The sequence below is a fragment of the Notamacropus eugenii genome, chromosome 3 (assembly GCF_028372415.1).
Source record: "Notamacropus eugenii isolate mMacEug1 chromosome 3, mMacEug1.pri_v2, whole genome shotgun sequence".
In the NCBI taxonomy this organism is placed as follows: domain Eukaryota; kingdom Metazoa; phylum Chordata; class Mammalia; order Diprotodontia; family Macropodidae; genus Notamacropus; species Notamacropus eugenii.
In genome coordinates this window covers 287,885,548-287,913,253 of record NC_092874.1, presented here as the reverse complement: position 1 = coordinate 287,913,253, position 27,706 = coordinate 287,885,548, and the positions used below count along the sequence as shown (strand labels likewise).

At 40.8% G+C, this 27,706-nt stretch overlaps 1 protein-coding gene across 1 annotated transcript in view; it reads right to left on the bottom strand.

The window, feature by feature from the left end:
• Positions 1-27,016, bottom strand: part of C3H12orf75 (chromosome 3 C12orf75 homolog) — a 35,794-nt gene extending 8,778 nt beyond the window's left edge. Inside the window, exons 1-2 of the mRNA XM_072655810.1 lie at positions 26,742-27,016; positions 15,027-15,051 (exon numbers count right to left, since the gene is read on the bottom strand). Of these exons, the coding sequence (XP_072511911.1) occupies positions 15,027-15,051; positions 26,742-26,787 (71 nt within the window). The 5' untranslated portion in view covers positions 26,788-27,016. The remainder of the gene's footprint in view (positions 1-15,026; positions 15,052-26,741) is intronic.
• Between the last annotated feature and the right edge of the window lie 690 nt (positions 27,017-27,706).

Here is a 27,706-nt window from a genome sequence, read left to right as displayed (position 1 = left end):
TAGATGCTCCCTGAAAGTTAACATACTCCAGAGTCTACAAAATAAGTAATTTCCTCCTCAACTGGACGTACACATTAAGGTGCTGGGTAATAAACCAGAGGAGTCAAACACACAGTCCAGAGACATAGGTGCAATGAATGCAGCTCCAACCAGATTAAAATGTAATTGGGAGATATTTAACAAAATGAATAAAAATACAATAAAACAGAGATAACATGGAATTTTGAAACCAACTGGCCTGGCCCTTTTTCTATTTGAGTTTGAAACCAATGAAATAAACTATTCTCTTTTTTCCATGGAGCAAGCTGTATCAGGAGATCTCCTTTTCTCTCTCGGAGGTCTATGTCTGTGAAATTACAAAGAGGGGATTTTTATACCCTGGTTACCCTTGAAGCAAGTCCCAAAGCTGGTGCTGTCTAGTAAATCAGATCTCTCTCTGTGGCTGTGGCTGTGGCTGTGTCTGTGTGTGTGTGTCTGTGTGTGTGTCTGTGTGTGTCTGTGTGTCTGTCTGTCTGTCTATCTGTCTGTGTCTCCCGTAGAATGCTAGATCCCAGGAGTGCACTTTGAGAACCTCTACACGAGTTTGTTCTTTGTTCCTTCCCTGGTAACTAGAGAGCAGAAGTCACTAGATAAAGATAAAACTTAATTATCTAAAGTAAAGTATATTTATCCAGTAGTATTGCTAGGTTTTCATTTAACCTGCTATCCCTGTTAGTTGGCAGCTAGGTGGCGCCATAGTGAATAGAGCACCAGGCCTGGAGTCAGGAAGACTCACTCATCTTTCTGAGTTCAAATCTGACCTCAGACCCTGGGCAAATCGCTTCTCCCTGTTTACCTCAGTTTCCTCACCTGTAAAATGAATTAGAGAAGGAAATAGAAAACCACTCCAGTACCTTTGCCAAGAAAACACCAAATGGGGTCATGAAGAGCCAGACAATTGAAACAGCTGAATGACAGATCCCTTTTAATTAGCTCCCCGAATTAGTCCCTGTCTCCAGATATATAATTACATATAGTTAAGCTTTAATAGCTTAAAACTGCACTGAAACTTTTGGGAATCCTATATGTAGTCTAATTTGTGTAGACTGATTGTACAGACAGCCTAAACTCACCAGGTCATCATCAGTGCTCTATCCAATTGCCTACTGTGTATATCTGACCATGAACAAAGATCTTTTTTCACCTCAAAAAGTGTTCAAGTGTTAGAAAATGGTGCTGTGCCAATCGATATGGTTTAAAGGACTGCTGTTGACTACTCTTAATTAAAATTGATTTTAGAGTGGAGTTCTGAATCTGTGATAATGACATTGGCCATGCCTATCAAGAGGAGCAACAACTTGCTACTTGGCTGCTTCCCTGTGTTCCGTCCCTAACGGCTGACTGAGGGTACAGTGAGGTTCTTTTGGAAGTCCTGAATGACAGATGAGTTTTGGACAGAAATTGCATTTCATAAATTTTGCCAGGGTTCCTCTTTTTCTCTCATTTGGTATCTGTTTGCCATCATGTTCCCCCCCTCTCCCCCTGGTCTACTATTTAATCTGCTCAGCTAATGACAGAGTCAAGATTACTGTACAGCTTCCAGAAGAGCTCAGCTCCTTTCCATTAATGAAGCTCCATCCCCGCCTTGGGCAAGTCACTTCACCCTGTCTGCCTCAGTTTCCTCATCTGTAAAATGAGCTGAAGAAGGAAAGGACAAATCACTCCAGCATCTTTGCCAAGAAAATTCCAGATGGGATCACAAAGAGTTGAACTTGACTGAAACGACTGAACAACAAATCCTCACCTTGCCCCGTCGTCCACCACTACTACCCTGAAACCTAAGGGAAAAGAATTAAGACAACAATTTTCTTAACATCCTGGGGACTAAAAGCATTTGTGCTCCCCATTTTAAGTGACCAGCTCCATCTGCAGTGACCTATTTAGCATTTACAAGATGACCAAGCCTTCAGACCTCTCTTTGGCCAACTTCAGTGCACCTGCCAATCCTTGGTTGGGGCTACACCCTCCAACAAAAAATCACAGCCTATCTCTGCCTTCTTACTCAGGGAGATTCTTGCCAAAGTCCACAGAAAATCCACCTAACACACCAAAGGATTTTCTCTAAGACTTTTAATAATAATAGCAAGTCTTTACGTAGCACTTTAAGGTATACAGAGTGTTTTACAAATGCTATCTCATTTGATCCTCATAACAACCCTGCTAGGTAGATGCTATCCTCATACCCATCTTACAGGTGAGGAACCTGATACAGATGGAGGTTAAGAGACTTTTGCAGGGTCACCCAGCTAGTAAGTATCTGAGGCAGGATTTGAACACAAATTTTCCTGACTTCAAGTCCCATGTTCTATCCACGTATAACTAAATGTTTATTGGTACCACGAATACCAAATACAACAACTGTACAGTAAATATGTTTATTCCAGACCAGTCTGCTGGTTCAAGCTCCAGGGGTTAGAATGCAATGGATACCAATGAATACCAAATACAATAAAACCAACTTTATTAATAGCGTTAGAGTCTGAGAGTTAGAGTCAGAATCAGAGGCAGAGTGGGAGGGTTGGGCCTGGGAATAGTTACGTGGGCCTGTAGAAAGACTCATCTTCCTGAGTTCAAGTCTGGCCTCAGACACTGACTAGCTGTGTGATGCTGGGCAAGTCACTTAACCCTGTTTGCTTCAGTTTCCTCATCTGTAAAATGACTTGGAGAAGGAAATGGCAACCCACTCTAATATCTCTGCCAAAAGAACCCCAAATAGACTCACAAAGATTTGGACAAGACTGAAAAATGGGGGAACAACTAGTGTTGGGTTAAAATGATACAAAAAAAAAAATTCCAGATCAAGAATTTAGAGCTCAGGAATACCCACTTTCTGGGGACCAAAATGCCCAGTGGCCCCAGCCCCAGAGAGGTCCAGCCTAGGTCACCTGGGATGCTAAGCAAGGCTATTGGTAGAGGGGGTGGGGACAAAAAGATAAAAGAGGGAGACAAGTCTGGGGCCAAAGTCCAGCCAGGGACCTCACCCTCAGGGCAGGCCAATGACTTCTGGCACACAGTGACCCATCCACCCCTCCCACTATCCAGTCCACATCCACCCCTTTGTTGTTCTTCATTCACACTATATATGGGGCTCACCTTTTTTCTCAATCATATTTCCTAGAAAACAGCTTTGACCAACCAATCAATGTGTTTATTAAATGCCCACTGTATGGCTTCATACTAGGAAGCAGGGAAATAAAGACAGTACCTGCCCTCAAGGACCTTCTATTATATGGGAGGAGGGGAGAGACAACATATACACATCTAAGATATATTGATTTGTGCGTATTACATACATGCATACATGCATATATAAATGTACATATATGCGTATATATGTAATAAACATATACACATATGTATGTGTGTATAAGTAAATAGATTTACACATGCATACACAGAGATGACAAATACAAGATAATCTGTGGCAGTTAGGTGGTAAAGTAAATAGAATGCCAGGCCTAGGGTCAGGATGACTCATCTTTGTGCATTCAATCCAGCCTCAGACACTGACTAGCTGTGTGACCCTGGGCAAGTCACTTAACCCTGTTTTTCTTCAATTTCCTCATCTGTAAAATGAGCTCCAGAAGGAACTGGCAGACCACACCGGTGTCTTTGCCAAGAAAATCCCACAAAGGGTCACGAAGAGTCAGACACACTGAAAAACGGCTGAACAGCAGTTTTGGCAGAGAACCATCCGAAGCTAGAGCCAGAGGGGGAAATCAGGAAAGGGCTCAAGCAGGGATTTCTTTTTGTTTGTTTACCCTTCTCGTATGCAAGTCATTGCTGGTAAGGTTTGCCAGCTTACATAAGGCCATCATTTGTCTCTCCGTTGGGCTTAGTACCAGAGATACAAAGGCAAATGAATGCTATTATGAATGGCCTGCCAAATCACTGATACTTTTTTCACTTATAAAGTATTATGGGAGGGACAGGGAGGGAGAAAATATAACTTTGGCCTCAGTCATGCATCTAAGGTGACTTGGGCTAGACAGTAAAGAATTAAGGTTAGTCAGTAGAGGTCTGGCAGCTCATTGTTTGGGTTCTGATGGCTCAGAGTGAGTGTAAATAGCAGTTGTTTCTGTTCTGGCCGAAAAGTCTGACGGTCTTCTGCTTCCAAACTGATTCTTTTGTAAAGTCAAACTAAGCCATCTTTTGCCTGAATTCTTACCTGCCTTTTAAGCACTGAATGGGTGTTGCCTCAGTCAAACTGAGACGTGGGAAAGACCTTAGCTTAAAAAGGTCAGGGTCTCCCACCACATCTGGAGTCATCACTAGTCATCCTAACCTATGTCTTATTCCAGTGACCCTAGAGGAAAGAGTGAGGATGATGACTTAGCACAGCCCTGCCTCACTTAAATCCAGTTAACTTACAAGTCAAGACATCACCCTCCTGATATCATTGGTCTTATTCAAGAATGAGTGATGAACAGCAAGAGGTCTGGCAGAAGCCCACTGTGTCAGAACTGTCATACATTATTCTTGCAAACACATCAGCAATGATCATAGCAGCTAACATTTATATAGTGCCTACTATGTGCCAGGCAGGGTGCTAAGTGCTTTCCAATTATCATCTCATTTGATCCTCCCAACAGCTTTGGGAGGTAGGTGTTATTATTATCCCCATTTTACAGATGAGGAAACTGAATCAAATTGAGATTAAGTGACTTGCCCAAGATCACACAGCTGGTATGTGTCTGAAGCTGAATTTATGAAGTTAAGAAGCCCAAGTAACCTTAGGTTTGGGCTTCTCCAAGCTTTGGAAACCTTCCCCCTCTATCTCTAAGTTTCTGTTTCATACCTAGATGAGCTCCTGAGAACTAGTTAGTAAGTCAACAAGCTTTTCTCACCCACTCAGAGCCAATATCTGCATTCCCTAGGTTCACTCACTACACAATCCCTATGTTCTTATCAGATAATGTTATAGAATGTATAAGGGAAAAACACTTCCATCTCACTATAATTCCTTTTTACAACACTCCCCCAAATAAGGTATGAGGCACAAGTCTGAGCCTATCAATACCCTGATCAAACTATTTCAAAGACTCCCAAACATTTATAGGATAAAGTCCTATATCTATCTATCCATCTATCTACATACATGTGTATGTATGTATGTATATATTTGTATATACATATATACACACATACAAATATATATGTGTGTGTGTGTGTATATATATATATGATGGATGTATATATGGTCCCTGTAAAGCATTCAAATAAGTACCTCCACAATCTGGCCAAAATGCACCTTGCAATTTTATTTCCCACTGACTGACTATATTCACCCCTAATACTGTCAACATGGATTGTTACTAGCCATTTTCCTGCCTTTTTGCCTTGGCTTACAGCATTTCCTTCAGTTAAAATGCCCTCTTCTTCCCAGTCTCCACTTGTCAAAACCCTATCCATACATTAAAGCCTAGCCCCAAAGTGACATACTCCATGAATTGGCTTTCCTTCATTTTTTCCAGTCAAAAGTAATTTCCCCTTCTACAGAACTTTATTTACCTTCATAGATAACTTTCCCTTTCCATTGGGTCCTAATTATTTGTGTTTCTAACTTAGGTCTCCTACTAAACCATGAGGACCTTGAAAGTTGGGATCATGTCTTATCCATCATTGTGACTCCCAAAGTACCTGGGCCCACTGGCCTGTACATGGTAGATACTGGAAAAAATTTGTAAAATTCAATTGAAACTAACTGAATTGCTTTAGGTCCCAGTGATGATACGATATCCTTAAGCATAAAGCAACCTAATAATATCAAACTGACTTTGGTTTGAAAAAGTAGAAGGGAAAAAAAGCTAGTCTTGCCCAGGCAATCTTACCAGAATTTATTAAAACATACTGATTAATTATTTGGGCTTAGCTGAAGATTAAATATAATTGTAATAATGAAGAAAATGCCCATAATTTGAATCTACTATTAGACACTACTACTAGACACATTGAGGTAAATTCTGTAAATTGTATTAGTTTCACTTCCATCCACATCATTTCTTATCCATCAATCTCTAATGATGAATATCAGGCCACTGGACCCAGATGACTCCGGAGGAGAAAGTGAGGTTGGTGACCTTGCACAGCCCTCCCTCACTCTAATCAAAGTCACCTGCAAGTCATGTCTTCATCTTGGTGTCATGGTTCTCTTCAAGGATGAAGGACAAACCCAACAACAAATAAGCACCTACTGTACACTGAATGTCAGCTGTCCACCTCCTCTGTTTATCCCCTGAAAAGTGCTTCATTCTCCATCTGGACCATGAATATCTGTAATCAGCCCATTTATGGGCTCCCCTTCCCTTCCTAGAGCACTGCCTTTGTTTTCAGTTTATTTAATGTCGGCCTGCTTATAAAATCCAGCTCTCATAATTCCTGGGCACCTTCGCTCTGGGAATCACTTCATCTGCTCTGGGTTTTCACCTTATCAACAAGTACATTTACCTTTAATAGGCTGCATGAGAAAGGAAACCTTAGCCAAAGTCATCAGCTCTCATTTCAGTCACCACAGCTTCCTTGTGGTCCTAACCAAGGCTTGTGTTTCCTCTGCTGTTGTTTGGGGCTTGGGCTTGGGGCCCTCCACCACAGCACTTCCCAAGAGAATCAAAGCATGCTTTGAAAGATAAAAGCATTCAGGCAAAGTAAAAAAAACGGTAAATCCATCTCTTAAAATTAATCCCCAAGGGGTGACTGTGCAATATCCCGGCCTGCAAACAGGTTTTCTCCCAGGCAACGTGACTCTACTGGCCTCTGGTGAGTCTCTAGCTAGAAGCCTGATTTAATTGGGAGACTAAACTCAATTTAGGTGATTTTGGACACAGGAGGGGGTTAGTGAGGAGAGGTGCTCTGGCCAAAGCTCAAGGCAAGACAAGTGTCTCCCCCCCTTATTCAGAACCAAGCCTTAGGCCACCAACCTTCTTCCCACTAGAGTTACTGATCCCCCAACCCCCACACTCACCCACCAGCACCTATAAGAGACAAAGCAGCTTGCTGGGGCAGGCTCTTGGCAACAGAGCCCAAGGGCCATTAGAACCATTATGACCACAAATCCAGCTTAATATATTAGCTAGACAGCTAATATATCAGCTAGACAGGAGCAGTAAAATAATAAAACAAAGTCTCCTGTCCTGATTTACAATATCGATCTGTCCATGGGGACAGGCTTCCCTGGGGTCCTGGCATAGCCACATTTACTATGTATCTGTATGCAGAGACATATACATAGAAAGACAGACATACCGCACATGTCTGTATTATATGTTTGTTTCTCACAGCTCCACAGAGTGGCTAAACCTGATATCAGAAACCATTTCAAGTAGCTCAATATCCTTCAAGCTTTCCTATGACATTTTTAAGCTGAAAAAGTTAGTGATCAAAGGGTAGTGGGAGAGGATGAGGGCAAGTGGATATCAATATGATCCTCTATAATGTTTATTTCCCAGTCATGCTATATAAATGAAATCACAAGTCCAGTGCTCATCCCCTATCCTAGAATCTTAGAGTTGGAAGGGACATCCATAGAAGAGGAGGTAGGTGCATGCTTTTGTTTCCCAAGGGAACTGTCTTACCTATAAGCATATGGATGCATGGATACACAATCCACAAGCCTTTATTAAGTACCTATTTGTGCCAGGTACTGTGCTACATGCTAAGGATCTTAAGAAAAGAGGAAACAGCTCCTATGTACACATACAAGATACACAGGACTGATTGACTAATAAGCATGTATTAAGGGTTTACCATGCTCTAGTCACTGTACTAGGCTTTGGGTATTCAAAGACAAAAATCCAACAGACCCTGCCCTCAAGGAGCTTACATTATAAGTAGAAACAAAGTAATTTCATGGGGTGGAGATGGGAAAGGAACTGAGAGCTCTAGTCTACCCACTACTGGACTGTCCCTGGAGATTCTATTTGCTTTGCTTGGTCTCAGAGGACCAAGAGTTGGGCTAATTAAGAAATTACAGGGAGGAATAATTGACTCATTTTAAGGCAAGATAATGCAGCCATACAAAATTAGAACGGGAAGCCTTTGGTTATACTGAGATACCCATCCATGTAGGTCTTCAAGCAGAGACTTCATGACTACTTGCTGGGGGTTACATGGACAGGATTTTACTCTGGGTAAAGGATTAATGACCTCTGACCTCCCTTGCAGCTCTGGAATGGCAGGATTCTATTGTCATCTAATTCGATTTGCTTAGTCTACAATTATCCTTATATTTCTCTTTATTGACCAAACTTTGTTTTTTATTCCAAAACTATTCTGTAGTTAATGGATGATTTATTTTCTATCTTTTAACTTACAGGATTGTTCTGAGGATTTGATGAGATAACATTTGTAAAACACTAACATAGTGCCTGGCACATAGTAGGCTCTTAATAAGTGCTTGTTCCCCTCCCCCAGCCCTTTCCCTTTGGCATCAAGGGAGCTGGCCTAATTGCAGACCTCTTCTCACTAGTGATGATCTAAGAGGCAGAGCAGGCTGCAGCAGCAGGGTTGTTTCCATGTTTTCAGTGCTGCCAAAGAGCATGATCTTATTTTGATATATAAACATAACAAATTTAATAAAGAAGTCCCTGGGATCCTAACCATAAAACTCAGACACCAGGCTCCTGGCCTTCCAGCCTTCGGGATTGGTCCCTGACCATCAGGACTCGTGACCACCAGACCAAAGCCAGACCTCCTAGGCCGGCCCAGCGCTGTTCTCCCAACCCTACTGCCAAGAAAATAAAACCAATGTTCTCTCTGGAGTCTAGGGCACAGCTGCCCTGGGTATTGGGAAGAAGGTGACAATCTATAATCCCTCAAAACCAAACTTCTCTTCTTCTCAATTCAAACTATAGGTTGTCTAAGCAGAAAGTCCTTTGTTCTGCAAATCATTCTGATTCCTTATTTCTCAGCCCTGTTCCTCTCAAGTCACTGTCTTTCTGAGCTATCCCCTTCCTTTGGTTAGGTCTTTTAGAAACCCCTTGTATCATTACCAAACTGCCCTTCATATTAGACCATTTCCCCTCGTAGTCCTTCCATCTTCTCACAGTGTAAAATCAAACACCCTGACAGGAGGGCCTGCTATCACAGGTTCTTAGATCTGCATTTCTAAAAGGAAAGACAACTTTTGAGGGGTCAACAATCACTTTAATCAAGCATATGTATATCATTCACTTAGTTCAGGGGAAAAAGTTAGTACCCTGAACTTCAGAGAAAATACAGAGAAATAAAGATCAACAGACAGGGCTCCCAGCTGCCTGACCATAAGCAATACATACATCACAAATCAACAGACAGATAACTGTCTGACCATACATACATAGTTACCAGAGAGAGAAGTACCAACATCTGGATATTCAAAGCGGGGATTGGGGGGGTGGAGGCTGCTTAGCAGCTTCTTAGAGTCTCATCTGGCACACAAACCTTCTTCCAAAAACTAAGCCCCAAAACAAAATCTCACTTCAGAGTATATATACACTTTTCAGAGCCAGAGGTCATCACAGCCCTTGAAAACTAGTGCCTCATTAACAAAAAGTATGGGCCTTCCTACGAATCTCCCCTAATCAAACTTCCCTTAATTGGCAGGCCCATTCATGGGTGGGGAAGATCTTTAATCTCATTAGCATTACACACAGTCTTAGAAATCTGGCTCTTCCCATTCTCCCGAGAAAAAAATTAATCCCCAGTCACCTTCTTCAGTCCCTGCTTGTCAGCAATTCCTTCTGGCCTTTGTTCTGTCATCTTGCGCTCATTTTTTAAAAATACTTCAAACAACCCTCTTTTCTGATTTTTATCTTTTTTCCTTTCTTTCCTTCCTTCCTTCCTTTCTTCCTCGACAACTCTATTCCTAACTCCTTCCTCCATCAAACCAAAAGAAAAAAATGTTAAACAAAATCTTTATAACAAATAGGCACAGTCAAGTGAAACAAATTCCCACATTGGCCATGTCTAAAAATGGATGTGTCTTACCACATCTTGAGTCTGCTGCCTCTCTGTCAGGAGGTGGGGAGCAGCCTTCATCATCAGTCTTCTGGAACCATGGTTGGTCATTACATTGATCGGAGTTCTTAAGTCTTTCAAAGTTGTTTTTCTTGACAGACAACATATAAACTGCTTTACTCACTTTGCTCTGTTTCCCCAGACTTTCTCTGAAACCTCTTTATAATTTCTTATATAACAAACTTAATAAAGAAATCACTAAGATACTAGCTATATAATTCCATTTGACCTATAGAGACCTTTTTAATCAATGAATAAACAAGTATTTATGAAGCATTTAGGGGGCTGAGCTGCCCTGTCCTCAGGGAGCTTGTATTCTAACAGGGTAGGCAAAAAGGGCATAAGAAGCAAATGGACAACACATTTTTCTATTTTTTGCTACATAAGACTAGTCAAAAAACTCACTCAATACTTAGGTCTGGCATCATATACACAAAATATTAGGACAGTTTCTGTCGGAATGGACTAGACGTTTTATGTAGATACACCCAGTGTTTCTGATCTTAGTTTTCTTTTTTCCCCATTAACTGCTTTATGATTTAACTCACATCCTCAGTTCCCTTCCTTTGGTATATAGTTCTCAACTTGGATTCAGGAAGACTTGGGTTCAAACTTAACCTTAAACACCAGGTGGTAACTCTGGGCAAATAACCTCCCTCTGCCTTTTTTTGCATCTGTAAAAGAGGGATCATTGTACCTTGTGGATACAGTAGATAGACTGGCCAGTGGATAGAGTACCAGGCCTGAAATCAGGAAGGCTCATCTTCCTGAATTCAAATCTGGCCTCAGACACTTAGTAACTGTGTGACTCTGGGCAAGTCACTTCACCCTGTTTACCTCAGTTGCTTCATCTGTAAAATGGGATGGGGAAGGAAATGGCAAACCACTCCAGGATCTTTGCCACAAAAACCCCAAAGAGGTTCACAAAGAATTGGACATAACCGAACAACTATAAAAGAGAGATCTAAAACCTGCAGGACCTTCCTTCCAGGTTCATGGTGATGATCAAAGGAGATCATTTATGGCAAGTGCTTTGTAAACCATAAAGTACTCCATACTTGTCTGTTCTCTTCCACCTCCTCCTTCTCATTATAACTGGTTTCCTGGTTCTTTCATCTTGATTCTTTAATGAACTGATTAGAGGAGAGCCTATATCCATGATGTTTGGCTCTGGGGATACTCCCAACTTCTTTCAGTCCTAGAGGCTGGAGACCCAAAGCTCAGTTTCCCACTTCACTACCACCTAGCAAGTAGAGGAGACTCCTTGCAACCTGCCATGGAGGAATGGAGACCAGAAATTAGGCAACCCCTGAAGAACTCCCTGGAGGAGGGAGAAGATGGAGGTAGTTAGGAATCTGAGTTCTGTGAACTAAATGTTACATGATCTATACCATTGCACTGCAGCTACACTTGAAGCTCCTTACTTCTGGTGACCAATAAGAAATTTGTACTTTTTTCTATTTGGTGGCAGTCTGTTTAACTATTAAAATGAGCATTAAAAACTCTTTTCAGTTTCTCAGATTCCCTCTTCCCATGGCCTGACTTCCCTTCATGGCATCTGTTCAGTTGTAATACAGTTTTGTGAATCTTACTTTAAACAAAACGAAGAAAAAGGCTTTAGTAAGAATCCTTTAATGTATACTGTGAGCAGAAAAAAACAAAAACTGGATTTACTATATTTTCCTTATGAAAGGATCACTTATACTATATGTAGAGAAAGGTGAAGGATATGTGGAGGCCTGCCCAGTTGAGAATAGGATTAGAAGTTATTGAATGGTATCAAGACTTCTGGGAAAAACTGATCCTGCTTACAAAACTTCCTCAAAAGTGATCAATGTCTTTGATTGGGAATCTCTTTCAGAGAAAGAGGAAACAGGAAATCACCTTCTCCCTTTTATGTTGGGGTATGAGTAGGATATAAATTTCACTCCTTATCATTTCACCCTACTGATTTTCTATTTAAAATCAATGGGATTTTGCTTATTAGTGCAAATTTGGCAGCAGGAGACCAAGCTTTTTAAATGGTGCTCTATTGCAATGTACTGTACCTAGGTTCACATGGGCTGATGGCCTCCATAATGAACTCAATCAAGGCACCATATCCAAACAAACTACATCCCAAAGTATGGAGGGAACAGACAGAAATGATCCCTGAGTCTCTGTTCTGCTTTTCAAGGAAGTGTGTAGGACAGAAGAGGTACCACATGGCTGGGCATGAGTAAATGCTGTTCTGGTTTTTGAAAAAGGTTAGAGGGCTGAATTTTCAAACTGAGTTTGGCTTCATTCCTGGCAAAATTCTAGATTGTATTATAAAAACTATGGGATCATAATTTTCAAGCTAGAAGGGATTGTAGAGACAAGAAAGTACATCTCTTTCATTTTACAATAGATTAAAAAAATAGCTGACACTGATATGGTAAGTTTAAGGTTTGCAAAGCACTTTATATATAAACACATATTATATATGTGCATGTACATATACAATGTGTATATATACATATATGTATGTGTGCATATATAAGTGTATGTTTGTGTACTTATACATACACACACATATGCATATACCCCCTCCTGGATCGTTGCCTTGTTATGGTGAGGGGCATATATAGCCCAATGAAACTCTGAGCTGTGCCATTCAGGGTTACCCAAGACAGAGAAGTCATAGTGGAGAACTCTGACGAAAGGTGATCCACTAAAGAAGGAAAGGGCAGACTACTCCAGTATCTTTGTCAAGAAAGTCTGATGGACAGTGTTGGTGTGCTATGGTCCACAGAGTCATGAAGAGTCAGACGCAACCCAGCTACTGAACAATATTCATGAATGCCTACACACACATTTAAAATTTTCATTTGATAAAAACCAGACCCAAAAAAAGGCTGAATAATATAAGACATAGGTAATAGAAGCAGTATGTCAGCCAAGGATTTCAAATTCACTGTTCCCTCCATCACACTGTCCCATTTTCCACATAAAAATCTGATGAAAATGCTTTATTTGGAATTGAAAATTATTATAATCAGGGAAGCAAATTCTGTCTGTTATTAAATAGATTTTGAAATGTTATCTTGAAAGGTATCTTAAAAAAGAAGAAGCTAAGGTTATTTATCCTGCTCTAAATTTAGGAAAACAGCACCATATCCTTAGACTTTTGCTCCAAATATAGAATAAGTCACAAATGTGGTCTTAATAATGCGTGATCATTCCATCATAAGAGCTGGTGATTATGTAGAATGGCACAGTGGACATAGAGCATCAGGAACCTCTCTGTTCAAGTCTCACTTCTAACACATTATGGCTGTGAGACCTTAAGACAGGCACTTAATCTCTCAATGCCCCCAGGTAACTGCAGGTTAGCAGTAGAGCACTGGGCTTGGAAGCAGGAAGACTCCTTGAGTTCCAGTCTGGCCTCAGACACTACCTAAAATGGGTGACCCTGGGCAAGTTGCTTCATCTTGTTTGCCTCTGTTTGCTTGTCTATTAAACAACAAAGAAGGAAATAGCAAACCACTCCAACATCTCTGCCAAGAAAACCACAGATGGGTCATGAAGAATGGGACAGGACTGAAAATGACTGAACAACAACAGTAAGATGTACACCAGTTGAAGGAGTTTCCTCATGAGGAGTTCCTTATCATGAAATCATAGATCTGGGCCGTCTCATTCAGAACGGTCAAATTCAGAAGTATAAGGTGGTGCTTGGGAGCCACTGCCATTCATTGGCTCTCATGAAAAAAGGTCCACACAGCCTTTGATAGGCTTCAAGTCCAATGAACCAACAAAGTGACATGACAGCCAAAATAACAGTCAACTTAATAGCTGTCAACAAAATAGCAGTCAACTTAAGCTGTATTGATAGCTCCATAGCATCCAGGAAGAGAGAAGCCACAGCATTGTTGTATTCTGCCTTGATCAGACCTCATCTCAGTGAGTGTGTCCAATTCTAGAGCCCCATTTTAGGAAGAGTGCCAATAAATTCAAATGGGTCCAAAGTGGGGCAAAGCAGAATGCTGAAGGAACTGCCAACCAGGCTACATGAGGATGAACTGGAGAAGCTAGTTATGGTGAGACTGCAGAACAGAAGCCTTCACCTATTTGGAGCTTTATCATTTGAAAGAGAGTTTAGATTTGTTCTTCTCGTCCTTGGAGGACAAAAAAAAAAAAAAATGGTACATGGAGTAAGAGCAGCAGAGAGATAGGTGTGGGATCAATCTGTAAATGATTGAGAGTTTTTCCAAAGGGGAACAGGCTGCCTTGGGAAGCAGGGAGTTAGTGCCATTTAACTTGACCCTGGAAACTTGACATTCAAAGAATCCTCAACAAACTTCAAGTCTAACCCATAACTTGTCAGGAACACCATAGAAGGGTATTTCTGTTGATTAGACTATGAGACCTCTGAGGCACCTTAGAATACTAAAATTCTGTGAGTCTAATACCCTACAAGTAGGAAGCTTACTGTCGAGGATTTGACCCAACAATGGTTATAATTAAACTTCTATGAAAAAACCCTTTAACTATTCACATCACTATTTCAACCCACATTTGATGAGCAATTCATTCCATCATCTCTCAGATGGCTCATAACTAGTGGTTGACAATAAGGTTTAGACTTTTCTACTTGCTGAAATACAACAAGGTTAGAGGTGTTATTATCCCTTGAGGAGCCATTTCTATTTGCTAATGCAGGAGTTCTACCCAAATTAGGATAAAAGGAGAGCCTGACATATTTGACTTTCAGAAGAGAGAGAGCCCTTTCTGATTAAATTTGGACTCAAGTCTGAGTCTAAAAATGTGAATCACAAACAATGACAAGCTGTTCTGCAAAACGTAAGTAAAGTATATCCATAAACCAAAGAAATAATTTCTACACGTGTCCAGTAGAGAAAGGAAGGTTGGTTGCAGATTAGCCTTTCCACTAATGCTGACATACACTTAGCTTCTAATCAGTGTGATTTTCATAAAACAAAGTGCAGTAATGCAAAATTGTAATTACTCACGCATCTTTAACAGCTCCAGCAGGACCTAAAATGTGAAAAAGACAATAGTATTAGCATTAACCTACTGCTTAGTTTAAAAATTAAGACCCAATCCTGCATTAAAATTATATTACAGTAGACAATAATGTAATCTAATAGCTATTAATATTTGAGAAAAGGAAAATAAAAAGTTATAAATAAAATCCAAATCTGGATTTAGTTTTGACTGGTTTCTGATGACTCGTAGACAATCATTGGATCTTAAAAGTGGAGTTTCCGTAGATCAGGAAATTGATGGATTTTCAGAAATAATTTTGGTATATTTCATGTCATGCTTCCTTAAGGCACCATGTACTATAGAATGGTTTCATGTCATAAAGAATAATTATGACTAATATTATATTTATTTATTTATAAACCAGACTTGCGTTGGAGAAAACCTGACTGTGGCCTGTAATCGTTGCTATTTTTTAGTATATACTGATCATTTCTTTTTTCTTTCAGAAAGAGCTTATTTAAGGATATAGCCTATTTTCAAATCTCCACATTATATATTTTCCACTTATATTAACACTAATATGTAAAATAGAAATAGAAGTATAGTAAGGAATCAAAGTAACAGAAAGTACATTTTGACCTGAAAGTGAGTGATTTCAGACAATTACATTGCTTAGCATCACTGGGGCAGATGTTCTTATGGACGGATGTTTCTCTGGGACCTAATTGGTCTACTATATTATAATTTTAAAAGAAAAGAATCATGGTGGCAAATTTTCTTTCAAATATTTTTAATTTTCACAAAATTACCAATATGTTATTTGTTACTAGCTGAGTGATGAAATAGTTCTGAACCTCAGTGTTAACAAATATTTATTTTCCTTTTAAAAGGCACTTTTGTACTGAGTAAAACTAACTACAAAAGGCATCTTTGTCATTGCACTTTGTCAGGAATATCCAGTTCAAACAATATTTTACTGAAAGTCCTCATAGAAGAACTACCAAACCAGATTTTTCAAAAACATATTTCTTCAATCACTTCACATTATCTTAACATTGGTTTAACATTGCATCTCAAAGATGTGAATGTGTTGTCTGCTGTTAAGAGTTTCCCAACATCATAATTTTCAATTAATATCTTGGCATTTTTTAGACACTGGCATGGGGGACATAATGAGTTTTCCTCTCTCCTCACTGCATGTCAGAACAACAGTTATTAGAAAAAGGCAAAGTTATGGCCCAGTGGGACTTTGTGTTGCCAACAGGGAAGGGCATTCTTGATTCCAAAACAATCCTTTCCTTAAAAAGGTACAGAACCCACCATTACTATCCAATTGAGCTCAGAACTCATATTGCAGAAGATATGCTTTTGCCTCCAGTACTCAGAAGGAACTAAGGAGAGAAAGTAATTTTTGTTGAGCTCGCTGACACATGCCTTACTAAACCAAAAGCCAGGAAAAGATACAAGAAAAAGAATCCCACAGGACTTCCACTCTCTTTTTTGGTAGCTAGATCAGAAGCCAGGTGGCCCCCTTTCTCTCTGACAATATGTCTTCAGATCTTTCTCTTTTCTCCTAGGCCAAGTAGCATCCTGAGTCTCCCCTGCTATCTACTCACCTTCAGGCAAGGCCTTTACCTTATTATCTCCCTCTCTGCCAAGCCAACAGCTCAGTCACTTATCTGTTTATCTCTCTGTTCTTTGCCTGTCTTCTTTTCATATTTGATTTTAGAATTTGGATCTGTCGAGCTACATGACCTCATGTCAAGCAAGTCCCAGTGGGGTTTTCATACCTCAGAATGAGGTACCAATTCATACCACAGAAGAGGTATGCATGTATCACTGAATCTCCTCCTGTTTACAATTTTGCATCTTGAAGGTTACTAAAAATTATATTCTCAACTTACATGACATTTTGATTGATTTTTGATGTTGATTCGATATTAAGTTTTTTTATATTTTGACATTGAGCCAAGAATTTTCCCCAAAATCCAAGTCCCCTCTGTATGAGAAAGGCATGTCTGTGCTACTGAGTGAAATTCAACCCACCATGCTGCTTGGTCACCTTCTCAAAATTCAAAGAATTTCTGACTGAGCTGAGAAGGCAATCTCTTTCTAGAACAATATTCATGGCACATGAGACCCAAAGCTGCAAGCATTTTTTCTTTTCAAAAAAAAATATGGTAAACTCAAATCATAAAAACATCTGAAAAAAGAGAAAGCTCAAATAACCAAATTACTTTCCAGATGTTATACAATTATTCATGTTCCTAATGATAATCTAGGTCAGAGATTCTTAATAGTTTTTTATGCCACGGAACCCATTAGTGGTGTATTGAAACCTATGAAACCATTCTCAGAAGAATTTTTTAAATATTGATGGAAATTCTAAATTTCAATTAGAGGTTGATGAAAAAAAAGCTAAAACATTCTCGCATTCGAATATATGGACCCACTGAAATCTATCCCTGGACTCCTTGGGAGTCCAGATTAAGAATCTCTAACCTAGGGGGATACTAAAGTGCTCCTTAAATCATCAAAAATTAAATTACATTCCATTTGATTCAGCATATATTTATTGAGCATCTATTTTTCCCAACATTATACTACACATTACAATTTTAGTGATGAGTGTTTTATTATATTCTAATTCTTTTAAAACCCATAGTTATATATAATAATCAGTTCATCAGAATACCAATTAACCCCAAGTACCGCATTTCCCAACCACTCTGGATAAAACAACATTTAACAAACCAATTTTCCTCTCCCAAAAAGTTTCCTTCTACAAAGCAATATGAGGCATAATTAGCATTTTTCAAAATCAAACCTAATGGAATACACTCTACATTTCAGGGTCCTACATGTAAATCTCTTGGGAGACATTAAGACACGCCAGCTGGAAAGCACCTAATTAGTTACAGCAGCATTTTTAACATTATAATGGATGCATGCTACATCTTATTTCTTATAGGCAGATGTTTCTTTGTGACCTAATCAGTCTGTATTATAATTTTACAAGAGGAAGGGAATCATGGTGGCTAATTTTCTTTCAAATATTTTTTGTTTTCACAAAATTATCAAAGTATAATCTGTTCCTAGATGAATGATGAAATAGTACTAATGTTATGGAAACATTTCTTCTCCTTTAAAAGAATGAAGTAGTCAGACACTTTTACATTAAGTAAGACTGACCATAAAAGGTTTCTTTTAATCACTGCACTTTGTCAGGGGTATCCAATTTAAATAATATTTTACTGAGAGCCTTCATGGAAAAATTAATTACCAAACCAGATTTTTTTTTAAAGAAATTCTTTTCCAAAACTGGCAGGTGACAGCTACCTTCTCTCTGCAAGGTACTTATCTGGGATTGAAAAATACTTGAGACCTACCCTGAGCATCCTTCTTCCAACATAAATAATACCTATATAATAGAAATATATAAATATAATATGAAATACCTATAGCTATTAGTATTTTATGGGAAATGATAAAAAGTGGGAGGAAACTTTTTTCCCTTTGTTTCAGAAATTGTAAGAAGAAAATATACGAAGAAACTATAGGAACAATAAGAAGAAAAGATGCCTCTGTGATCTCTATAAAGATAGCTAGAAAAATGACAGAATCCTTTTTAACCTCAAGTTTGTTATTGCAACTAGAAGTCCTGTATTCCATAAGCTATGCTATTAAATCTCAGAATAGCAAGTAAAAGTAAAGGACATGATCTTATTCAGTCCAATGTTTGTTTTTCAACAGGCCATTAAAAATATAGATTTCTGAGTAATTTCTTCAAATACTTTAGAGGGGAAAAGGGCTTACATGCCTAAGATCTATCTGTATAATGACCTTTGTTCAGAATTGTCCTTGTTTAGATGCTGTGTTTTTACTATGCTAAACAAATTCAAATAAAGGTCAAACAGCTTGCAGCCAAAGATAACGCTGGCTTCATGTGTATATAGATATAAACCGCGCAGAGAGATGACTCCTCCACGGTGAGATGGGGATGTCAAGCCCAAAACTGGGAGCATATTCTATTAAAATGGCCTTTCACATGATTGAATTGTTCAGCCGTAACCAGCGGTGTTCTGTGAACTCTGTTAAAAGAGATGAGAGAAATGGATGGCAGCGAGCTGAGCCCACTCAGGTCCACAGATCCACAGATCCACAGCCTGCTTGCCTGTGCTGAGGCGCCCAGCCAGCTAGCATCCACGGAGGCTGCCCAGCCACCTTCACTCGGGAAAATGCCTCCCCATCACCTCAGGGGAGGAGGGGAGGAGATGCCCTGCACCTAGAGGTGCAAATGTCCCTTGTATGGAAACGTTTGTTCAGTCAGATCACTCCAGACTCAAACTCGCTACCATTCTCCAAAAGCCAGATCCCCCGTCTTCAGTCAGTGAATCACCTTGGTCCAGCTGCCCAGATCTCCTCTCACTTTCCTTCCCTTCGGCCTTCATCGGAACCCCCTGGTACCGCTTTCATCTTTCTGCAGAAGGCTCCCTAGGAGCTGGGGGCCCCTGGGCCAGCCGGCAGACCTGAACCTTGTTTAACACTCCGGTTAGTTTTCCTGCTTCTTTTAGTATGTTTGTTATTTACTTCTAACGTTTGTTCTTAAATTTTGAATTCTAGGCTCTTCTTCCTCCCTTCTATCCCCTCCCCCACCCACTGAGAGGGCAAGCAAAAAGATATCGGTCATACGTGTGGGATCGCAGAACATCTCCACGTTAGCCGCATCACGGTCGGGAGATAAAGTAAATACATGTGTATACACATAGACTTCAGCTTGCCCTCATCATCTCTCTCTCTGGAGGCAAATAGCATTTTTTTCATCATGAGTTCTTTGGAATTGCCTTGGAATATTGTATTAATCAGAGTAGCTAAATCTTTCACAGTTGATCATCATTATAGCTATTATTGTGCACAATGATCTCTTGGTTCTTCTCACTTCACTTTGCTTCAATTCATTTAATTCTTGATTATTTTGTTTACTGTTGAATCATGTTTGTCTTATCTCTCCAATTATAAGTCCTCTGTGGGCAGAGGACCAAAGTGTCTGTCTCTGGCAATGGCTAACAGTTCTGAACACATATTAGGCACTCCATAAATCCCGGATGAATTATCGATCCAGTTTAGGCATGTGATGTGCAAAAACAAAACAGTCCCTTCCCTCAAGAAGTTTACATGGGAGGAGAGGGAGGAGGCAGCAGAAACACAGATAAATAAATGCAAATTTGGACAGTTGGATTCCGAGAGCCATAGATGTGACCTTAAGCTAGACATGAACCTAAGGAGAGAGTTTGCCAACAATATGCAGTTAATTTAGGTTTGTAGATAGCCAAATTGATACCATTCATGTCTGAAACCAAACCCAGCTACTTCAAAGACTGGATTGTTGGTCTAGATGACTGTGAAGACTTATAAGGATTACTTGCCAAAACTCCTCTTTAAACTATTTGTACACAGATAACAGCAGAATCATCACGGAAATATTCTGACCACAAGCCTTCACAAAAATGGATTACACAGTTGCCAGCTGCATTACCATAGCTAATCAATCAATCCAAAAATCATGGGCAGAATGCTTTTGTAATAGCTCCATTACAACCCTCATAGAAATGAGCCGTATTGACATGAACCAAGTCAGCCATCCAGATATTTGAAAACATCTAGACTTTGGATGTCATTTTGCCATTAAGATGCTGACATGGTGTTACAGTAGTCATAGCCTAAAGGAATGTGACTGGATGGAAAGGCCCCCGATTGCCCAGTTGGATAGCAGGAGTCCAATATGTAGGGTTGAGAGAGAGACAGAGAGAGAGAGAGAGAGCGCAGGTGTAATTCTTCTCTCAGATGTAATGATTTTTAAATTGATCCTTTAATCAAGACATTTTTATAGATAAAGCAAAGGAAAGGTCAGACTAATTTACTAGGTTTTCAAAAGTCACTAAAAAGAAAATATATTCTATAAAGATACCAAGCCTTCACAATACATTTCTAGGTTCAGGGAACCCTAGCTCCAGAAAGTGATAATGTCCTAAAGCATTGAGAAAGTGTTTTCATCTTGTTTTAATGCATGTGCCTATAGTGGCTCTCAATTCTACCTAGGTTGAAAACTCAGCTCCTTTGAAAAAGCTTCTCCAATTTACACCATTCAGGTCCCTCAGATATATGTGCCAGTCCTTTGGTGCTTATACATAGCTAGGTGATAGCAGTGGAAATAGAGAAGAGAGGTTTCTAAAGCATGGAGATGCCCAAGCCTGAGGTTACATGAGCTTCTTTACTTCCTGAGTTCAAATTCAGCTTCAGACACTTAGCAGCTGTGTGTGACCCTGGGCAAGTCACTTCACCTCTGTCTGCCTCAGTTTCCTCAACTGTTAAGTGGAGATCATAACAGCACCTCCCTCCCAGGGTTGTTGAGAGGATCAGATGAGATATTTGTAAAACATTCAGCACAGTGCCTTCCTCCACACTCAATTTATACTAAGCTATTTTGCTTTGATTAACATATTACTTTCTCACTTTGATTTTATTCTCCCTAACTAAACCATTGACTCCTCTAGACAGGAAATTGGATCTTAGGCTTTTAGAACTTGAAGAACCCTTAGAAATGAGTCCAGCCCCTTCATTTGCCAGGAGCTAAGGCCCAGAGAATCTGCAGTAAGCCTGGTGTCCTAGGGGTCACTAAGATAACCTCAGATCTTCTAATTGCAAATCCATCCTATTTCAATTTCTTTCCCTCCCCTGTCCCCATGTAGTGCCTAGTACACAGATGTTCAGTAAACAAGTGTAAAGTAATAACAAACTCACAGAAATACTTTTTAGGGACAACTTCATCTTGGCCAATGATGGTGAACTCTTAATGACAGAAGCAGTGATTATTTACTTCCTGGATTGTTCAGGTCACTTTTCTTTGGAGTGTTGACTCTTTTCTTGAGTATGTATTGTATCTTCGTTTCTGTAGGGTGTATGGTATCCAGGATCAACAATGCATAAATGCTATTTATTCTTCATTTTGAAAGTGGAATAGGACTATAAGGTCAAAACAAATCTGCTTCAACTGACTAAAAAATAGTGACATAAGCTGGGAGAGACAGGAAGAGGATGAAAATCTGTCCAGGATTACTTAGGTCAAGTCATGTCTAGGACCTGCAAGGAAGATTTCTGGTTCATCTACATTTAGGAGACATTTTAAAACTTTGTGAATACTTTTTTTTTTTAAGAGATGTTTCTGAAAATAAAAACAAGTCACTTAAAGATAAAATTTATTTTTTAAAAAGATCCCTGCTTCTAAATTTAATATAGGAGAATATTAATGGATGCCAGTGAATAGAACATGAAATTTGGAGGCAGGAAGAGCTGAGTTCTAATCCTAACTCTGACACTTAGCAGTTGTCATTGTCTGTACTTTGTTCTCTGAGACAACCAATGACATCACAACGAACAATGTCCTGACTTAGATGTGAATTGGATTTATGTGAGGCAGAGCTTGGAACAACGGTCAACCTCACTCTCCTCCAGAGTCATGAGAGCCCAGTGGCAAGACGAAAGTCCAGACAACTGGCAATGGTCCAAGATGCAGTAGGTGATGCTTAATCACTCCCTGCCTCAGTTTCTTCCTCTGTAAAATGGCAATAATAGTAGTGCCTACCTCCCAGAGTCACTGTAAGAATTGAAAGAGCTAATATATTCAAAGCATTTTGTAAGCCATAAAGCACTAAAGAAATGTTGGTTTTGATGATCATCATAATGATGCACACTCCTGTACTTAGAAGTGTTTGAAAATTAAGTGTAGAGATTTCCAGAACACCTCAGATATAGATATAGACATATAACTATAAATCTCAAACCATCTGGTTTTAGGGCAATGTAAGACTTTTTAAAGGTTGTTTTTATTTTTTTTTTAATTCAGTGGGCAGAGGAGGGGAGCAAGTATTTATTAAGCACCTACTATGTGCCAGGTACTGTGCTAACAGGTTTACAAATATTATTTCATGTGGTACAACAATCCTTGGAGGGAGGTACTGTTATCATCTGCTATTATTATCACCATTTTACGGTTGAGCACACTGAGATACACAGTAGTTAAGTGACTTGCCCAGGGTCACACAGCTGGTAAGTGGCCGAGGTAGAATTTGAACTCAGTTCTTTCTGTCTCCAGTCCAACTGCTTTACCAACTGGATAAGATTAATTATTTAATTTGCTTCATGTACTTTTGTGGCCTCAAAGTAACAGCACATCAACACTTAGCTAAAACTTTACTTGGTATTTGTGATAAAACTTTCAAGCGAGGAGAACATCCATATTTCTAGATTGTGCTTTTTCTTTTTTTTTTATCTTATTTTTCTCATCGTGGCCCATTTCCTTTCTGGAAACAGATTCCCTACCACTAGCCAACAGACAACATCAAAGCAACAATGAACAAACCCCGAAGCCAGTCAGCCAGCTGGATTCTCAAGCAGGGAAATGTTTGGGAAGTGACTTCTCAGATGCAAGGGCAGATTCATCAAAGAGGCGGTGCAATAACTCTCCGCTCACTGTGTTTTTCACTTCATGTTACACAGACTGGACTCCCTAGCTTCTTCTTTGGATAGAAAGTCATTTCTGGCAGCTTGAAAATTAGGGAAGGAAAAAGTGTGCTTTTACGTGCATTGTCCTTCATGAGCAACTGAAGCTGATGACCCACTCACCAACAGGACTGATACTCTGAATTTTTGTCCTAATAAAAATGTGCTTCCCTTCACATCCTAGAAGGTAGGTTTTTGAAAAGTTCTGCAAACCACATTTTTATATAACTCAAATCCGTTTCCCATTGGCTGTTTCCATTGATGTTATTCACAAATAATATCATCATTTTTGACTGATACTCAAAGTAGCTCCTACCACACATCTATAAATGTATTCTCTCCCTATTCCAATGAATGACGCTTTCTTAAGGACTTATTATGTGTGTGGCACTATGCTAAAATCTGGAGATACAAAGAGAAAAGTGAAAAAAGTCTCTGCTCTCAAGGAGTTCATATTCTGATAGGGAGAAAAGAAATATAAAGAAGGTTTCAGCTGCAAGTCAGATAGAAAAGCAAAGCAGACTGACCCATCATCTTGCATGTCATTTCCAGTAATAAAACCATAATGGGAGCTTTTTTGCCAAGTCAGTATACTAATTAATCATCTAAAAGAAATCACTTAAATACATTGCTTTGGATCTATTTTTAATGGAAACTAGTAGCTTGTCTTTTTATAATGCAAATCACCTCCATGAATATTTTTAAAATTTTTGGTTTTATTAAAGTGAAGTGTAGTAAGATGAGTTTATACTGAGTCATCCATACTTTTCCACCCAGTTCCCCTGGTGGCCAAGGGCATGCAAGTGTGAGAAAGCTAGCCAGCATTAGGGGTGTAGTCTGAGGCCCCGGAACAAATTTTTTTTTCATACAGCTAACAGGCCTCTTTAGAGATCAAATGGGGTCTCCTCAGCACCATGCTCTGAGTTAATCATTCGAACTGTTATATAATCCTAGGATAGCCACTCCCCTATGTCTTCCTGAAAGCCACAAGGCTGGAAATTTAACAGGCAGTGAGATGGAATTAAGATTCTTATCAATGGGTAGATAAAAGTTATCACAGAGATGCTGTTATATCAGTTTATAAATATTAACATCTCGGTTCAACTACTTCTCTAAGAGTAGAATTTCCTGTAGGTTCTGGATCCTGACTAAAAAGGATCCAAAATCTTTCTTTCTTACCAAGTTGGAACCAAGATGTGTAGTCATTGACATCAACAAGGAATATTTTTTTCCAATTAACTGGCAAAACGCCCAAGTTCATCCTATTAAAGACCCTAAAAAATAAGGATCAAAGTTTTTAACTGTATCTTGAACTCTTTAGAGTGAATTAAAATAAGTGACTTGCCCAAGGTCACAAAATCATGGCAGAGCTCTCAAGTAGCCACCAATGGAATGCTTCAGGGGCAGGCAGCTGTTTGCATATCCTGGAAGGGTTATGATACGGCATTTAGTGTATCTGGATGAAATGAAATAAGAACAGTCGTCAAATAGGTCAGATGGGTAGATACCTCCCAAAGCAGACCTTGCCTATCAGAAATCATAAAAGGCTAGATGGGGAAAGGATAGAATTGAGGAGAGGTCACTTGGTACATGAGCTGGCTGGCCCTGAGGACTGAGAGAGACTTCTGCTCACCAAAACAAGTGTTAAAAAGAGAATTGTCAGTGATGTGTTTTAAATAAAAAAAAATATTAACAGCTGGTCCCTGTTAATTTTTTAAAAGCTCTGTCACACCTTGTTTACATCCCAATAAAACCCTAATATTTCACACCTTCTTTCTTAATCAGAACCCCACGCATTTTCCCTACTTCCTTAATTATCTTTTCCATAAAGTCTGATCTCCCAACCACCAGCACTTCTCACCCCAATTCAATAAGAGACTTATCTTTACAGGTATCAGGAATACTGACAAGTCATTTTTTTATCTTCTGCTTTCCCCTAACCCTACCCACCTTTCATCTGCCAAAATCATCCCGGGTTCTTCTGTACTTTTCCAGTGTCAGCATCAAAGTAGATAAGGTTCTGCTATTGGGTGTGAGAAACACAGGACTCTGCAAGAATGTTTGGGGGGAATGAGGAGGAGTGGGAAGGAGGATCGAGAAGGTACTGCTTTCTCCAGAAGGGTTTTCAGATTACATGGAAATTCTCAGTCTCCAATTGCAGACACCAAGCCTTCCTCTTCCCTCTTGGGAATGGCCATATATCACAGATTTCCAGTTGAAAGGCAAGCTAGAAGTAACTGATTCTATCCCCTTGTTTTCCAGATGGGGAAACTTGAGGCCACAGAGCATTGTGAGAGTTGGAATTTGAAGTCTGGTGCCTGGCTTGTCTTCTTATTTTATTACCTGGATGAATGTATGCAAATCACTTGTTCTCTATGGGCCTCAGTTTCCCCCTGTGAAAAATAAGGGGAAGACCAGGGAAATAACCTCACATACAAATAAACACTTATGATGTGCCTGCTATGTACAAAGTGCTGTGGTTTCTAAAGGCACCGTTCCACTCTGAAATCATCAGACCCGACCTTACCAGAAGTAACTTGTCCAGGATCACGCAGGCAGAAGGCAGCCCAGGCACAGGGCTTCGTCTCAAACCTGTGCCTCCGCCTCCCAATCCATACTTTCATTGAAAGCAGACACCACCCCCCCACACACCCCCCCATGAACCCAGCTGCCCCTGAAACGCAGCTCCATCTCTTTCCAGAAACAGCGTTGCCCCTCCGGAAGTCAAAGGAGAGGGGATGGTTGCCCCTGTCACCCGCATCATCTTTTCATCCCCAAAAACAAAATGGTGCATTGAATAGAGCTTTGGACTTGGAATAGGCGAACCAGAGGGTCCTAGACAGAGCTGGACAGATGGGTAAAGTGAGACGGGGTGGGAGACACAGCTCTAAGGGGGAAAGGGACCACAGAGACCAGTCTAACTCCCTCCTTTGCCCGAGGAGGAAACGGAGCGACCGAAAGCCAGAGACCTCCAAGTCCATCCCGGATCGCCCCAGGGCAGGGGAGTGACTGGCCCAAGGTCACACGGGGAGGACCAGGCAGAGCCGGCTCTCTGGTTTCGGTTCGAATCCCCGCCCCGGTGCTGCCCGGGGAACCGGATGACCTTGGATGCCGCGCTCCCTCCCGGTGCCCGGGCCTCAGTTTCCCCGCCTGTCGAGTCCCTCCTTGTCTCGCCTCACCTCGGGCCGCGCTGGCGCTGGTGGCTGTGGAGTTCCCGCAGCCCATGGCTCCCGGTCGGGTTCCGCTAGTCCAGGACCGGATCGGACCGGGACCAGAACCAGGACGCGTCGGGCGGGGCGGCGGCTGGCCGCGGCGGAGCGGGAGAGGGGCCGGGATGGGCCGGGGGAAGAGAGAGGGTGGAGGGGCCGCCGCCGCTGCCGCAGCCGCCTCCCAGCCTGGACCCAGGGCTCAGCTCCCGCCGCGGCTCTGCTAGGCTCAGCCAGACCGACAGGGTAGCAGGGAAGCCCGGGCCGCGCCCCGTCGCCCGGGGAACGGCGCCAGCCAATCCGAGGCTCCGACGCCGCTGATTGGCTCTGGCAGAGAAGGGCCGAGAGTTTGAAGATGGAGGGGGGCTCCCCGCTGGGGGAGGAGGGGATGGAGACCTGGGGGGGCCCCGAGAGACTGCAGCGAGGGAGCCTCATGGGGATGCGTGGTTCGTGAGCGTGTCTAGAGCGGTGAGGGCATGAGTCTGTGTGAGGGTGTGTGTGCGGGGCATGTGCCCTGTGCGTGCATTGTGTCTCCGTATACACAGGGTGTGGGTAAAGTATCCAAGTTTGCAGACATGGTGTCTGTGTGCCTAGAATGTGTGTGAGATAACAGAACTGTCAGCCTGTGCAATTCTTGTGTCTAATTATCCACACTGTTCATGGGGATCCGTGGGTAAGTCTGTGGTCAGGCTAGGAGGAGTGCATGATGTGTACCGGACTCTGTGTTGGGTACAGCCTGGGAGCAGTTCAAATACGGCCCCACACACTCATAGCTATGTGACCCTGGGCCAGTCACTTCACCTTTGTCTGCCTCCAGTCCCTCAAGTGTGAAACGGGGATGACAATAGTATCTGTCTCCCCAGGTGGCGGGAAGAATCAAATGAGATCGTATTTGCATAGCACTTTGCAAATTTTAAAGTGTAATTTCCATAGCATAG